Here is a 15,551-nt window from a genome sequence, read left to right as displayed (position 1 = left end):
AAACAACAGCCATTAAGGAAAATCTTGCTTTAAACTCTAAACTAGAAATTTTTGGAAGACACAGCTACTCTCAAGACTTACAATTGTTAAAAAAATTACTTTGAGTCAAACTGTCTATGCCAGAGATATAATTTCTTCAGTTATTACAGACCAGAGATTTTTTTATCAGAGCCTGCCTCCTTGTGTCTGTAGAATAACATCTCAAAGTAGTCAAACAGTCAGATTCATTTAAGTTTTCAACATAAAAATTTATTTTATTGACTACCAATTAATTATTTGCCTTTTGCTAGACAACCAGTGTAGCGTAGATTTCTGGTATTCCCTTATACCTGCTGAATCAGCTGACCTTTACTGAACCTGAAACAGCTACATACATTAACCATTAAGGGTCTAATCTCTTTTTAAGGAGAATTATTTTGTGAGATCATGTCCTGCACAACTTAAAAAAGTTTTTTTATTTCTTTACAGCCTATGTTCTAAGTAGAACACATTTCACAACCAAGTAAATTTATATTTGCTTCCAGACAGTATCATATTTTTATTGTTTCAATCAATTATGTCCATCTACTAATGACAGAGCTAAGAAAGTAACAGTTTACACACAACATATAAAGGTACTGATCATATGCTGCTTGGAATTTGAATACCTGTAAAGGAGGTTAAGGACAAAGGTTTCGTAAGGAATACACAGGACTACCACCAATAAACCCGTTTTTTTAATTTTTCCAGTGTTTCTAGGAAGTACCACAACAAAAAGTATCTGTGATGTGTTACAGCATGCAAGAACATCGAGATTTTTCTACATTTTATTTCTCATGTGGAAAATTATGTGGCAGTTGAAAACTACAAATAATCCCTGTTGTAGCTATTCATACTGTGTAAAACAGATCAATGTTCATTAAATTACTGTTTCTTTGAATTAATATATGCCAGCACTATCAAAAGAGTGGGAGTCCTGTCTTCACCCCACGTCATGGTGTCCTGTTCCTTGTCCTTGCCTGTGTGGGAGTACAGCTGTTTAAGAAGCAGTGAATTGGCCTGGATGAAAAATAGCTTACTACTGGCTTTCATCATACTAGGGTTGGGAATGAGAGGCCAGAGGACTATGGTATCTTCTTTAGGTGGCACCACTGATTTATGCTAGCTTAATGCTTAAAATGCACTATACCCCAAAAAACATAAGAGATAAAAATGTAAAACAGTGTATGCAAATAAAATCTGTAACTGCCATTTAAATTCAGCTTTAAGAGTGCACTATCCATCACCTCTCATGGCAGTAAGTAGTAACTCCTGACAATTATATTGTTAAGCTATAGAAAGTAATATTTTAGGTTGCAAACATATCTTGTCAGATTTTTGCTTTTGATGTTCAAATTAATTCGCGTCACAGCTCTTATTATCAGAAATATACAAGTGGAATGTAACTAAAATGAACATAAATCAAAACCTAGCAAACATATGTCCATACTGACAACTACTGTGCTATGGAAACATTAAGAATACTAGGACCAAAGCTTTGTTATAGGTATGAGCCACTTACGGCAATATTCCAAAGCTATAAACACGTAACCGATAGTTACACCCAGCAGATGACCAAAAGTCAGATGGTTCTGCCTCACAGAGCTGCTGTGTGTGATAGAACGTGCAGCACTGACTCACCACATGACCTGTCACTGCAGGGCCCCCTCTGGCTGCTGGGCCACACCAGCCTCCCGCTCCCAGGACACACAGTGCCAGGGATGCATCTGCAGATGAGGCTGGTGGAGAAGCACCAGCACAGAGAAAACCACATGTTCCAGCACACACCGAGATTTCCTCACACTATTCCCCCCACACAATACATTATAGAAAATGTATAGAGCTCCTCTGAAACACATTTCAAAGGCTAAACAAAGAGATGTTCACTTTTTTCAGTGAAGCACCTAATGAGAAACACTGCTTTAACTCTACATAAATCTGCATTGCTTTCAAAACGTTATCTGAAAAGTATCCTGAAACTTTTTTGTATACCCAGACCTACATTTTTAAAAACCTATCTTTTCAGTAAAGCTTTTATTATTCATTGAATGCTAGCAGTATATACAGCACATTTTTTGGACAGTAGCAATATTAATAATTAATACTTTGGGATTTCACATAATTGTTCTAAACCCACGATGTTAAAAATTAATGGCTCATAAATCTTGCTTCACAGCCAGAACTAAATGAAGAAAAAAAAAATCCTATGAAACGGATTTTAGTCAATCCAGACAATACTCATCCACCATGGGAGGAAATAAGTGTCACCAGTGGAACACTGGCGAAAATTAACTCTTCTCCTTTGTGTATTTAAAAGAACAAAGGATCTGAGCAAGACCTAACTTGAAAAAGAGGTGTCAGTCACTGTTTTTCACTTTATGTAATACTTTAATTAGAATATAGCCTTCACTGTACTCAGTAATTAATCAGATGTGTTGAAGTATTCAAATGAAAAAATAAAATTTTCAGACTGCTTCGGACAGACAAGGCACACAATTTTACAGAAAATGGTAATTATCCAACACAGGCTTTTTTTCCCTCTACAATAAGACTTACATAAAGTTTCAGAATTGAAAAGACAAAGAAAAATAGAGTCCAGACACTTAATCATTCCTGTTTTAAAACAAAAACAGACTTGTATCTTGTCATCTATACTAAGTGCTAGTGTTTTTCTTGTCTAGCCAGATAGGGTGTTACATCTGATAGAAAAACCCAAAGAAACACACGCACAAAAAAATACCAAACCAAAAAATCAGTGTAACTTGACCTAACTGGTAATTCCTTCTACACAAAGTGTGCCTTGTCTCATGTTTTGCCATTAAATAAAGAGCAAATACTATTGAGAACAACCAATGTTCTAATATGTGGCTATCTCCCTTCTCTGGTTGCAGTTTTCCACATTAGTGCAGTATTCCTGCATAACACATAAAAGTTTATATTATTCTTCTGTCATTGAACTGACAGATTTTTCAGAGCTTTCTGAAGATCCAATTTCATGAATTCATCCTTACAAATTAAACTATATTTATTTTTTAGCTCTTTTTGAAGACAAGCCAAGTAAACCCCTCAGATGATTTCGCATCTCAATAAAGAGAAAAAAACAAACAACACTGTGACTAGATACCCTCCTTCCCCTTAAGGGTAGTGGTCGTCACAGACATAAACAGACATTTCTGGTGATCTCAGGCATTTTCCCAGTGTGGTTTAACTGTAACAGGAATTTAAGACTAACAGCAGGCTCGCATTTCTTAGTTCGCTATGAAAAGGTTTTTAGAAAGGCTCACAGTCTACCCTGACGACCATTAGCTTAGAAGCCATGTCAGCTTAAAAAATTTGCCTATTAATTCTGAAGTTCTACAGTAAGATTTTGCTGTGTTCATTTCAGTGAAACACAGAGAAAAAGAGCCACCCACTCGCCCCTTTTGAGAACCCTGAGAAGGTGACAAAGCCCCACAGAAAATAAAATGAACACTACCGGCAGGACCAAAGACTCTTAAACCCTAAACGCTTACTCAGATACACAGGACAGAAAGGAGGTCTTTTCAGGAGGAGAAAAACTTCGAAAAGGCTCTCGAGTATTATTTTATACCATAATTATTACGGCTATCCCAACACTGACGGAACACTGGAGTTCACACAGGTGTGTCCGAGCATGCACTCGGGCTGCGGGCATACGCCCCCGCCTGCGAAGAACCTTTAACTCCGCAAAAGGACAGAGCCCGCAGGAGGTGGGTCGGGGCAGGACCGCGACCGCCCGGCACCGCCCAGAGGTGGAGCCCTCCCGCCCCACGAACCCTCGCGAACCCGCACATCCCACGGGCCCCCCAGGCGGGCAAGGCAGGGGAGGGGAGGGCAAGGCAAGGGAAGGGAAGGGAAGGGAGGGGCGCTCCGCCCGGCGCGGCGACTGGCGGTCGGGGCAGGGGGCGGTGGCCGAGCCAGGGACCGGCGGGGCGGGGCGGCGCCGCGGCCGCCTCCTCCTCACTCACGTACAGTAGTACGCCACCACGGGCTCGCGCTTGTCCAGCTCCTGCGCGGTCCGCAGATGGTGCTGAATGCTCTTGAGCGGCGGCGGCAGCGGGGGCAGGGCCGGGGCCGCCATGGCGCGCGCAGGCGGCAGAGCACAGCTCTCGCTCCCGGGGCTGGCGCGCGCCGCTTCCGCTTCCGGCTCCGGGCGCCGTGGGCGGGGGCCGGCGGGGGGAGGGGGGAAGGGGGGGCGGAACTGCGCCCCCTGCTGGCCGGGCGGGAGGCACCGCGCCGCGCGGCGCGTGTGTCCGTCTGTCCGCCCATGCGGACCCACACCCTCAAGCGCCACCTGCGTGGCCCCTTAGTGCTTGAAACGCGTCCCACAGCAGCCGTGAGGAAGGGCGTGGAGATCTCGGGGCGGCCGCGGCTTCCTCTGGCCCTGCCTGGCCCCGGCTATGCCCTCGCCCTTCCCATCCCTCGTCTCCCTTCCCAAAGAGCTGTGCAGACCCTCCCTTGGAGGTACCCCGGCAAGTAAAATCTCAGATTGAAAAACCTGCCCCTTGGGCTGCGCCAAGGCTCACCAGGCGTCCGGGGAGCCCTCGTGGGCTGAACTGCACCTTCTCTCCTGGACCTCTGCCCTTCATCCCGCTGGAGAAGCCGTATTGTACCGTGGTCTGGCTAATAGGGCTGGGCTGCTTCCCAGCAGCCGTCAGCAGGCCCACCAGCCCTGGAACGTACATCTTGTAGGATCACTACTTCCCAGATAACTTCTTATTGGAAGGATCTCCAGGGATTTCTGATTTTGCTGAGAGCAGATAAGAACAGCAAAAGTCATGAACTGTTGAAGCAAAATGGTTTCAAATGGATCTCACAAATTATTGCAATATGAATTATTTCGGTGTCTATCAGCTTCTCGTTATGACAGCATAATTAAAATTATTTTTAAATTTCTTCTAGATAGCCCTAATGCCAAACCTCTTCTTGGTTCTCAAGATGACTGTTTGCAAGGCAAGAGAATGTCAATGCACCAGGGCATAAATAAAGATGTGTGTTGGAGGGAAGCATGGGGTAGAAGAGATGGCATTGTCTCATTGCTGGCATGGGAGAGTGCTGAAAAGAGAACAGAAGGGAAATGATGTCTGAACAGAAAAAGAATACCAAGAAGGGAACAGAACAAGAAGTGGTTTCCGGACTGGGATGTTGTGGTGGTATGCTAGAAGCTGGCTGGCCCAGAACAGCTCTATCTTTGATGTAAATGCAATCACATCACAATTACAGCTCTTTGTTAAGTGAGAACTAAAATGGTCATGATCGCTGACTAGAGACAAAACCGACTACAAACACATGAGCTGGGGATTGCTTTGAGTGCTGTCTGTGAAAATGAGGTGGCTCAAGTATGGTGGAGAACAATGAAAAAATTAAAGAAGCTCTTACAGCGTAAACCTGATGTAAGCAACAAAAATGCTTCCTCAGTGTTCTGGGAGACAGGACTTCATGTTCTCTGTGTAAAGAAGTAGAATTGAATCAAAGAATTCCGAAGTGGATTATATAATTCCTTTCATAAAGGCAATAAAACCCCAAACCTTCAGATCATCTCAAATATATGCTAAGCATTTGAGTTAAAATCAGTGTAACACAGAGAAACACATGAAGGCATATCAATCTCAGAGGGAGTAAGGGTGGAAGGAAGCTGATAGAAAACAATGTAAATGATGATTAAAGTGGTGGGAGTTTGGGAGACCAGGCGAAAGAAAAGTTTAGAGACCCTTGAGAGTACAATGAATGCCAGGCAAACAAATGGCAAATATAGGAAAAAGAAGTGTTGACAACCATGGGTAAACGGTTTCTTTACATGAAGATAATATCTCCATCACCTTGTTCCAGAAACTAATGACAGAATCAGTCACAGAAAAACATTTGCACTAAAAGGCAATAATGTACATTTTGTTTCTAAATGAAAAACAGAGGAATTTGACTATTTTAATTTCACAGGAAATGCAGGGAAAAAATTGGTGTTGTATCTCATTTCCAAGAAGGAAACTTTTTAATATGTTCCAGATTTTGACCACCAAGGGAAAGGGCATAGTGCTGGGTAATCCAGCTTCTAAAGCTCCCCTGGGGGTCCTCAGGCAGTCCCCTGCTAGTTCTTATTCTTCAAGGCTCTTGGTGGTTAACAAGGACATCCCCTGAGGGCTTGGGGGTTTTGGCACTCCTCTGACCCTTCTGAAGTGTTTGGAAATCTACACTACAGAAGAAGAACAGAAAGCAATGGAAATATTAAGCACCAGGGAAAATACTGACAAGGTTGTGATTAAGTTATTTTATTACTATACAAATATCTGATTAAATGTGATTTGCATACCATTGATCACAACTGTACCTAGCACATGAAAGTAAATTCTTCTTTTTAGTAGTTCTATCTATTGTATTCTTTTACAAATAAAAAAAGGGTTTTTTACCTGAGATTACAAGTTTCAGTTGCAAAGAATAAGTCCAGATGGATACTGACATATACAGTGAAAAATTAAACATGTATCAACCAAAGCACAAGGCACATTATGCAAACAAGAAATTAGCACAGTGATTTTTATTCCACTTGTAATGCTTGCAAATATCAAATAACTTACAAGTAAGTTTAATGTTGAACAAATCTGATGGTGTTGGCTGAACATTTGTTTAAGACAACATATATCTTATTCTCGTAGGGAAAAAAATAACATTAATGCTTTAATAGAGTGAATGCACTGAAATTTATCATCTTGTTCTTGATCAGCATATTAAAAAAATCACACATCCAATTGTCACCCACTTTGTTTTAAATGGCCCAGATTCAACCAAATCCAAGACACCTAAATCATGCAATTCCATTTATGTAACGAGGACTACTATTGTGAGTGAGGATTGCAACCTTGTTTGGGACTGCATAAGTAGCAGTTGGTGCTAAAACATTTGGTAATAATTTTTCCAGAATTTCCCAAATATTCCTGAAAGGACCCAAATGTCACTGGGACCTCAAGTTTTTATGTTTGAAAAACAAACAGAAAATAGCTAATTGTTATGATTGCTATTCTTATGCATTTTATGCAGGAAACTACCTCCTCCTTTCTTTCCCGTTTTAAAATCTGTTTTATTTCCATTATCTCACTTCAGCAGAAGGAAATCACTTGTAAATTTGATATGTTTATTAGTCCCTAAGAAGAAACTGTTGCACACAAAAATATCTGATACCTATATAAAGTTTGAAACCTAACGTAACCACATACACTTATTGCAGAGAATAGTTTTAGTATGCAGACTTCTTTTTTAGCTGTTATTCTAGCAACTTTAGTCAGAGCAGGAAGTTAGGTGTGACACATACAGGAAAAAATTCTGAGGGCCCAATTCTGCAGTCATACACAAGCAAAACTCTCACTGAAATCAAGTCATTATTGGGTCTAGAGAAGGCTTATCTTCGATATTTTATTTTGACACTTTTAAGCCTCTTATGCAAAATTAAGTCTTTACTCCTTCAAAACGGGATCATACTAAATTATTAAAAATCTTCTACATCTTAAGCCAAAACATAAGGAGGGTAAGGCATTCCAGGTAGCACAAAGAATACCATGTGACTCTCTCACTTATAAAAGGAGATTCCCAGCCAGCATGTGAAACTAGCTGGACCACTACAAAGCAAGCTGGTATTGATGGATATGTTGTCCCCACAGTTCTAACCAGGAGTCTCTGCCCTAGGGAGCTGAGATGCAGGTTGTAACAGTGGCACTGATTGGGAAGCTGTTCAAATGCTTTCTGGTACTCAGAGATTATCCACCATTACCGCTTAATTCTCAAGCCATAAGAACATGTAAGAAATTTGGAATAGTTTTTCTTGGAAGGTCAATAACCTTATTAGCCCCCATCGCATGCATTCAGAAAACTTGTGAATAACAGTACATTTATAAATTACCTCCTCCTCACATACAGACATTCCTCTGGAGGCAAAACTATTGTTTGTGGCAGGTCATGAAAATATGTTACTCTTTTAAATCTTATTGTCTTTAGTCTTGACATGGAAACAAAGATTATTCACATAATGTGGTAGTTTTTAGATAAGGAGTAAATGTCAGATGACTATTCTGCAGCACTAATCGTGAATGTGGTTCTCTTCTGCAACACTACATAGAGGACAGGAGATGTTTTTTGTTGTGGCTTGAAATAATTTTGTTTAAACTACAGGTGGACACGGTGGTAAATGAGTAGGAGTGGTTGACCTCACTGAGTTTTTAAGAAACCTAGCCTTCTACATGAGATCTCAAAAATTTCAGCAACACACAAGATCATTGTAATCACAGTAAATGTATACATTGCAATAAGAAAAATTGTCTTTTCAAAGTGCTCTGGCACCATGCACCGGGTAACGTTAAACTTTTTTTCAAGTGCTCCCACATCACACATGTAGATTGCGTTCACTTTGAAACCAAAGAGCTGAATCTGAAGCCAAAAAGCAACAACTTCAAGGACAATCCTTAAGAAAACAGAGAAGATATAAAACCCTGTGTAGGATGACTTTTGGAGAATATCTTCCTGCTTGATGCTCTTACATGCTGCGTAAAGGTGAAAAAAGGCTCCAGGTACGAGTACAATCACCAGCTGTAGTGCCCAGAATACCTAAAATGTAGCAGAAAGATAGCTGTCAGATCATTTACAACTGCATAGGGACAGTTAAAATGCGCACATATTGGAACATTTTGCAAGTCTGTTTTTAACATATATTAAGTGTTTAAACACTTAGATGACAAGAAAGGCAAAAATCACTGTTATGTTTTGATTTGAAATTTCAGTTGGTTTCTGAAACATTAGGATTGTTGTTATGAAGGACAGAAAGCACAAATCCATATTTAGTCACAGATAAAGGGTTATTTAAAGGAATATACTAATGAAAACAAGATAGGGATAATTAGCCCAGTCAGTTACTACTTCTTATATGGAACACTCATGTTTAAATTTTGCAGTTTATTTTCTTAATATTAGATTTTTGCAATTAAAAAACAAACAAACAAACAAACAAAAAAAGATAATTACCTGAGGAGTTATAGGCCTGAACTGGTTGTAACAGAAAAGATTAACCTCTCTCTTGTCTGGATCACAGCTGAAATGCAAGGCCTCATTTCCATAAACAGCAAAGCCCAAAACGCCAAGGAAAAACATTCGAATTGAGCCAAAAAAAAGAGTGTGGAATTGGCCAATTACCGTTGGTGGCCTGAGCTGCAAATCACAGAGTTATTCACCATAAAAACAAAAATGAACACTGTTATTGTTGGAGGTCTACTTGCTCTTTTTCATTATCCAAAATATTTATTTTATTCTACTTGTTTTAAAAGGAGTTTGCCTATGAAGGCTGCAGTAGCTTTCTAACAAAATAACGGCTTACAACACTTTTATTGTTCCTACTAATTTTATATAAACGTTCATTTGTCTAGCAGATGTCAGTTCATTTGTTTCACTGCCTTTATCTGTATTCCACTGCTGCAGAACGCGCCAGACGGAGCTGAGCGCTTCGACCCAAAGTCTATTCGTTTTGCTGTTGACATCATGTCAGGTGATGGCAAAGCACGGACCGCCGTTCCACCCATCAAACCCGACCATACTTATAACCATACTTATTCCTGCAAATTAAAGTTCAGGTCCCCACAGGGCCATTTACAGCCCCCCTCAAGCCGCCTTCAGCATCCCGCCCGGGCAGCACCGCTGCCCTGTGCTCGGGGGCGGCGGGCGCGGCGCGGCCCCCGCGCGGTTTGGGGCCAGACCCCGGCTCCGGGCGGTGCCGCGGGGAGCCGCCCCCGGGTACTCACACATCCCTCCGAGAAGCTCCGGATGTAGTTGGGGGACATGTCTGGGAAGGTACTCTCCGTGGGCGGCGGCGACCGGAGCCGGAGCCCTCCCTGGCCCCGGCCCTGGCCCCGACCCCGGCTCGCTCCGCCCTTTGCCCCCGGGCGGGCCCCCGCGGTCGGGCCGGCAGGGGCGCAGCAAAAGCGGGGTCGGTCGGCGCCGGACGATAATCCCGGGCCAGCACCGTCAGCAGCGCTGGCCGCCCCCGCCGCCCCCCTGCCGGCTGCGCACCTGCCCCTGCCCCGCTGCCTTACGCCGGCCTTTCACCGCCGCGGTACCGACCATCACCCCGGCCCGTCCCCGGTCCCAGTTAAGAACCCGGCGCATCGCTATCGGGGCTGCCGCCGGCTGGAGGACCCGGCACCCAGCGAGTCGGAACATCCAGAGTTTAATAGCTGCTTTTTAACTAAGTCCAATAAAAAAGAAAGGACGCAACAAGACTTGGAATCCGTTGGTCCACGATTATGAATTCAAAGAACCAGCAATTGAATCAAATATTATTAACCACTCTAAAATTGCTATTAATAACTTAATGGCTATAATTGCAATTGATAATTTGCCAGTTTAGTCAGTATGTGCAGTTGAAAGATCTCTTGAAGAGCTAGGCATGTGAGCCCATACGGATGCTAGATACTCCTGCTGTTAAATAGCCTCAAGGATGTACCTCAACTCAGTGGTCTGAACCCAGTGGGAGTTTTACGAGAAGATGGAGAGAGGAAGAAGAAGACAGGAAACCAGTAAGGGGCAAATGCTAACTTGTCAGTCACTGGAGCGCAATAGTTTATTTGGTATTCTGGGCGCACAAGAAAGTAAAATCCAGATGACAAATCCAAAGAGGGGCATTTATTCTTTTACCTCTATCATGAGAGAACCTCCCTTATAACTGGCTGGGGCGTGACTTCAGGCTGATGTAACAAAAGGCATTGTGCCCTCTGTGATGAATGCTTAGAGGCGTGGAAGCCTAGGCAGAAGGAGGGAAGAAATGGGAATCATGGTTCATTTTATGTATGGATTTAGCTGTTGTGTGTGTACAAGGTACCTCAATGTGACTGTATTAATGACATCATTAAAATAACTGTAGTAAGACATCAGAACATCCTTTGTAAGAGGAATCTGCCCCGTGTCTGCTGAAGTAGCTCAATTGCAAAGAAGTTGAAAAATGCTTCAATAAGTACATGTTATTTACTACAATTTCTAGTTCAGGCAGTTATGAAATGTCTGTTTATCTCATGGAGTACTGTAAAAGGTGCTGTATCAGTAACACCGAGACTGGGTTTCCAAACTTTTAATAATGCAATCTGCTGCTCTGCTCTGCTGCATAGAGTGAATGCTGAGGTTTGCGTATGTGGAATGAACTAAAAGCAATAATGCCTCATAGTGGTATGTAATCTACAATAAAGTACTGTGGTTCTCAGACTGTGTGACTAACCTTCACCAAAATGCAGTAATTGTGATTACAGTGAATTGTTTTTCAATACATAATATATCTGGAGCTTAATTATCATCCAAAAGTAATTTGAATGTTCCCACAATAGTATGCAATGACTAAATTAGCTCAGCACACTGTGCAGATGTCTATTGTCAGTAATATTTCAGTAATTTCATTATTTAAAATGTGAATTGCTATTGAAAACCTGTTGCTGAATATACTTTAAAAAATACTTGTTTTAGTATTTATTATGATCTCTTTAAGCAGAAATGTTTATAAACGCAATAACAGGAAAACTGAAAATTTCCTAGTTTCTAAATGGAGATGGATCTTTCAGTGCTTTTCATTATGCTTGGTATAGTAGTAATTATTTGCACGTTAATTGATGCACATGAACACACAATAGTCATGAAGTTCGGTCAGCATTTGATTCTACTATAGACAGAAACAATATTTAAGAACACATTTTAGGTAAAAAAGCTGCACTATACAAAAGCTACTTTGTATCTTGTTATTTTTAGGTGAGGATTATGTAATTACTTACCTGTCTAGATCATCTAATCTAAGACAATCAAATCATTCTCTGTAGAACTTCAGAAACAGCACTATGGAAACTTGAATTTCTGTCCTGTGATAAAGATGCTAAAAAGTTATCTGGCAATGCCCTGATTTAGTTCTGGGAACACATAAGGAATACAGCTGCACTGAACTAAAAAAAAAAATAATAAATTCTGGAGAGGTCATCAAATAAACCCACTACAAACCCCATGAGCATCTGCACTGAAACCCCACTGAGTGTGATAAATGTGCCCACAATAAAATTGTCACTTTCTTTGAAGTGGCTCAATACCTGCCATGTGAGATCAAGCACAGGAATCCCATTATCTTCACACTAGGAGAAACTAATAGCAATGTTTTTCTTTTGTCATGTGTGTTCAATAATGTGCTTTGCAACACCACATTAGGAGGATAACTTGAGATGGAAGTAGAGTAAGTTGGCACTGTGCAGTCCTTTTGAATGCAGTCTGCTGACAAAACTCAAGCCATTCCATGGGACTTTGTTGACAGAAAATCAGTATTTGTTTTGAATCTATAGAAGCAGCTGTCTGTTAATTGTCTATCACAAACAAATGGGATGGAAGATGTTGATATCACACTTGTTTCCAAGTCAGTCCTAAGCCTGTCTTTCGACTCAAGTTGGCAACTCAGCTATGTGCTCTTTAACCTTTTAATGAGTTGGAGTCCTACTGAATAATCACAGTAAAACAAATGGAATCTAAACGCATGCATAAAGCTGCAGTTGTGCTTGGAGGGATGAGCTGTGTGTTTAACATTAAGCATCCAATTCATTGCTTTAATAGAATTGTTAAATGTAGTGACCCCTATTACCCTTGTGCCATGAAAGAAACAGCACCGTGAAAATGGCACAAAGAATTGAATTGGTATCAATAAAATAAGTTTTTTTCTGCAAAAAGAGAGGTAGCATGCTAAATATCAGAGAACAGCTGTTTCTGACAGCTTTCCAGCTTTGTCTAATGTTGGAAGCACCTGAATGTCCATTTTGCTTTGCAGAGTTCCCTGTGTTGAAGCTTAGGTCCAGTGGAAGCCTCTATCAGTTGCAGACTGGTGCCTGTACTTCAGTTTGGACCTGAGATGGAGGTTGCTTCACCTTCCGCTAGGCCAGGAGTCTTAGGAATCAGGTGACTTCCTCAGATCCTCCTCACTGCTGATTTATATGTGGCACAAAAAATAGGAGGCAGGATGTAAAGTCTGAGAGCTGAGAGGGATGGACTAGTGTCTAGGTTTATTGGACAGGGATATGCAATAGGACAAGGGGACACGGGTTTAAGCTCTGCCAGGGGAAATTTAAGTTGGATATCAGGAGAATTCTATGATTCTATGGCTCAGCCATGCCACGCAATATGGGAAGATGTGTCATAAATACAGTTTCTTCCCCACTTTTTTTAAAAAAATTAATTCAAAGTCAATTTAATCTAAAAAAATTAAGAAATACACATGATGAATCACTAGTATTCTTTTCTACACATGGTTTGGCTAGCCATACAGACTTAACAGGAAGAATTTCTATATTGGTGTTTGTTGGAGCTTTCCAGGCTTGAGAGGCCACAAACTTCTGCTTGTAGCCCTGTGCTCCAGGGATATAGTACTGGTGTTAGACGGAGCCCAGCATTAACCACAGAATGTAGGTATTTCTTCTGTTCCCTGGAGTCTTGAAGAGGAAAGGACTACATGGCACATATCAGACATATTTTATGTTAGTTAGCTTATCCCTGAGCAGCCATAGTTGAACTTAGTGTTTCTCTTTTAAACATATTTAGTTTTCTAGCTTATGCTATTTGTGACATTCTCCACACAAATCCACAATAATTCTTATCTTTAGAATAATTCTTCTCATATCAGCTTCTCCCAGGGAGTGCACTGGCAATGCCTATGAGATGTTTAACTTCCAGTGCTATTTTACTAGTAAAAGAATTGTAGAGGTTTGACGTTTGAATGTCTAACCTTAGAGTTTGAGGTCTGGCCTTAGAGATGTGATCTTAGAAACTGAACAGTTGTCCTCCTTGACTCCAAACATGGAGTATTTCAAACTGAGCTAGAGAGACCTTGTCTCCTTCCCTGCCTTTCTTCGACTCTGCCTACTCTTCCCAGCTGCTTCTTGGACCCACTTCTAGCTACCCACATAGGAACAGTTGCAAACCCTGTTATGTATTCTGAAACCTGGGGAAATGATCTATTTCAGTAGCCTCTTGTCCTTTAAATAGAGCCCCTAACTCAAGAAGCTGAAATGAAAATCTCTGCCAAAAAAACCCTCCATCAAAATAAGAAAGCCTCTATTGAGAGATAACAAGAAAGAAAACAGGAGTTACTTAAGGTTATTGTACATTTGACTGTCTGGAAGAAGTCACTCTCTGTTACAATGCATGCCCACTTTTTCCAGCTGTGTCTGCTGGTCTAATGTGTGATACTACAAAATTTATTGAAAGGCTTGGTTCCCGATGCTCAGTGTTTAAAATCAAATACTATTTCTTCCTTGGTTGTTGCCATGTTTCTTTTTAATGTGTGACTGATGATCAGGCTTTCAAACATGATCACTTCCAGGGCTGCATTTGAACCCAGTTTTCATTTAATGTGCAAGCACACATACTGAATAAAGTCTTCTTACTGCAGGTAGTTTTGGTGGCAGATATGCTTGAATTTTCATGGGACTACACAAAGCTTGTTGTGATGTGCAAATCTGGAATTAGCCCTGGAATTATCAAGTGCCTTGAGCAGCACAAACGTGGGAAAGAAGTATTTTTCTCTGTCAGAACAACTTCTCAGTAGAGGGCGTTTGTGAGGTGTGCGGAGTTCCTCATTCCTACATGAACTGATTATGAGTCCCTGCATTTGGGAATTACTGATGAAGAGTATTTGCCTCTCACGTTTGTGGTTCCTGCCCTATGGTGTTGCATTCCCAGATACACTCCATCTGTGCTGGCTGATTGTGCCTGTGCCTTCTTTCACACTAAGGACACTTACCTGTGGCACTCTCTCCCTTCCTCTTGTGCCAAGTGCTGTGTCACAGCTGCATGATGAGATTGTCTCAGGGCTGTAATCTGAAATAAGATCCAAAGACGGGGGCGTACTAATTTTGTTTGAAAAGAGAATGAAGAACAGTTTATGTGAAGATCTGAATTCCGACTGGTTTATGTCAGGGTCTGTGGATCTTCCCCCCAGTACCTTTTTGCCTCTGTGGGAAATTATATTCATACTGTTTGAGTGTATTCCCTTGTCTTTACACAGACATCTGTTGAACAACACTAGAAGCATAATCTAAATTTTTGTTTTCTCTGAGCTGGAGTCACTCACTCTCTCCAAAGCTTATTTCCTTGCTGTTCAGAGTTCTGAAAAACATAGAGTAGATAAAATCAAGTACCGATAAAAATCAAGAACATAAATTCACACTGAAAATGTTTCTAATTCCTTAACCTTAGGAATTACTGTGGACTAAAGGACAGATAAAATTTATTAGGATAGAAGAAATTCTCCTGGAAGGCAGCACTAGGAGTGGTAATATTGTGCAACAAAAGCAAGCAGTCTCACTTCTCTCCACTCAAACTGCAATAAGCTTCTGCCAATAGAAGCTTTTAAAGTGTTCTTCTCATGATATTCATGCGAAAAGACTCAACTTCCTCTTGTCCCAAATAAATTAATATTAAATATATGTTGAATTTAAACTGTTCTCCCAATGGGAAGCATATTGATTGTTCATATA

The 15,551-nt window shown here is 41.2% G+C and overlaps 2 protein-coding genes across 5 annotated transcripts in view; both read right to left on the bottom strand.

Moving 5' to 3' along the window:
• VTA1 (vesicle trafficking 1) overlaps positions 1-4,154 on the bottom strand; it is a 34,945-nt gene extending 30,791 nt beyond the window's left edge. For 2 of the 4 annotated variants that reach the window (XM_027633449.1, XM_027633457.1), the window contains exon 1: positions 4,009-4,154. In XM_027633449.1, coding sequence (XP_027489250.1) covers positions 4,009-4,117 — 109 coding nt within the window. In that variant the 5' untranslated portion in view covers positions 4,118-4,154. Of the gene's footprint in view, positions 1-3,142; positions 3,195-3,530; positions 3,719-4,008 lie in introns of those variants that run through there. The other 2 variants (XM_027633470.1, XM_027633464.1) reach the window with 2 other exon arrangements.
• Positions 4,155-6,268: 2,114 nt separating this feature from the next.
• GJE1 (gap junction protein epsilon 1) lies at positions 6,269-9,927 on the bottom strand. Its single transcript, XM_027634229.1, has 3 exons — positions 9,810-9,927; positions 9,040-9,222; positions 6,269-8,625 (listed from the first exon to the last, which is right to left on the bottom strand). The coding sequence occupies exons 1-3, from the start codon at positions 9,846-9,848 to the stop codon at positions 8,230-8,232; spliced, it is 618 nt and encodes a 205-aa protein (XP_027490030.1). The 5' UTR covers positions 9,849-9,927; the 3' UTR covers positions 6,269-8,229.
• Between the last annotated feature and the right edge of the window lie 5,624 nt (positions 9,928-15,551).

This window comes from Corapipo altera, unplaced genomic scaffold (assembly GCF_003945725.1).
Source record: "Corapipo altera isolate COAL_440 unplaced genomic scaffold, ASM394572v1 2b, whole genome shotgun sequence".
NCBI classification, from domain to species: Eukaryota; Metazoa; Chordata; class Aves; order Passeriformes; family Pipridae; genus Corapipo; species Corapipo altera.
Note: the sequence above shows the minus strand (reverse complement) of the source record. Positions and strands in the feature narration are given on the sequence as shown.

Bases quoted from the DNA above. Each gene is read 5' to 3' on its own strand.
- GJE1 (XM_027634229.1), bottom strand. From the start codon at position 9,848: ATGTCCCCCAACTACATCCGGAGCTTCTCGGAGGGATGT. The intron at 9,223-9,809 runs GTGAGTACCCGG...TGTGATTTGCAG, and splicing joins GGAGCTTCTCGGAGGGATGT to CTCAGGCCACCAACGGTAAT. The intron at 8,626-9,039 runs GTAATTATCTTT...GCTACATTTTAG, and splicing joins TCAGGCCTATAACTCCTCAG to GTATTCTGGGCACTACAGCT.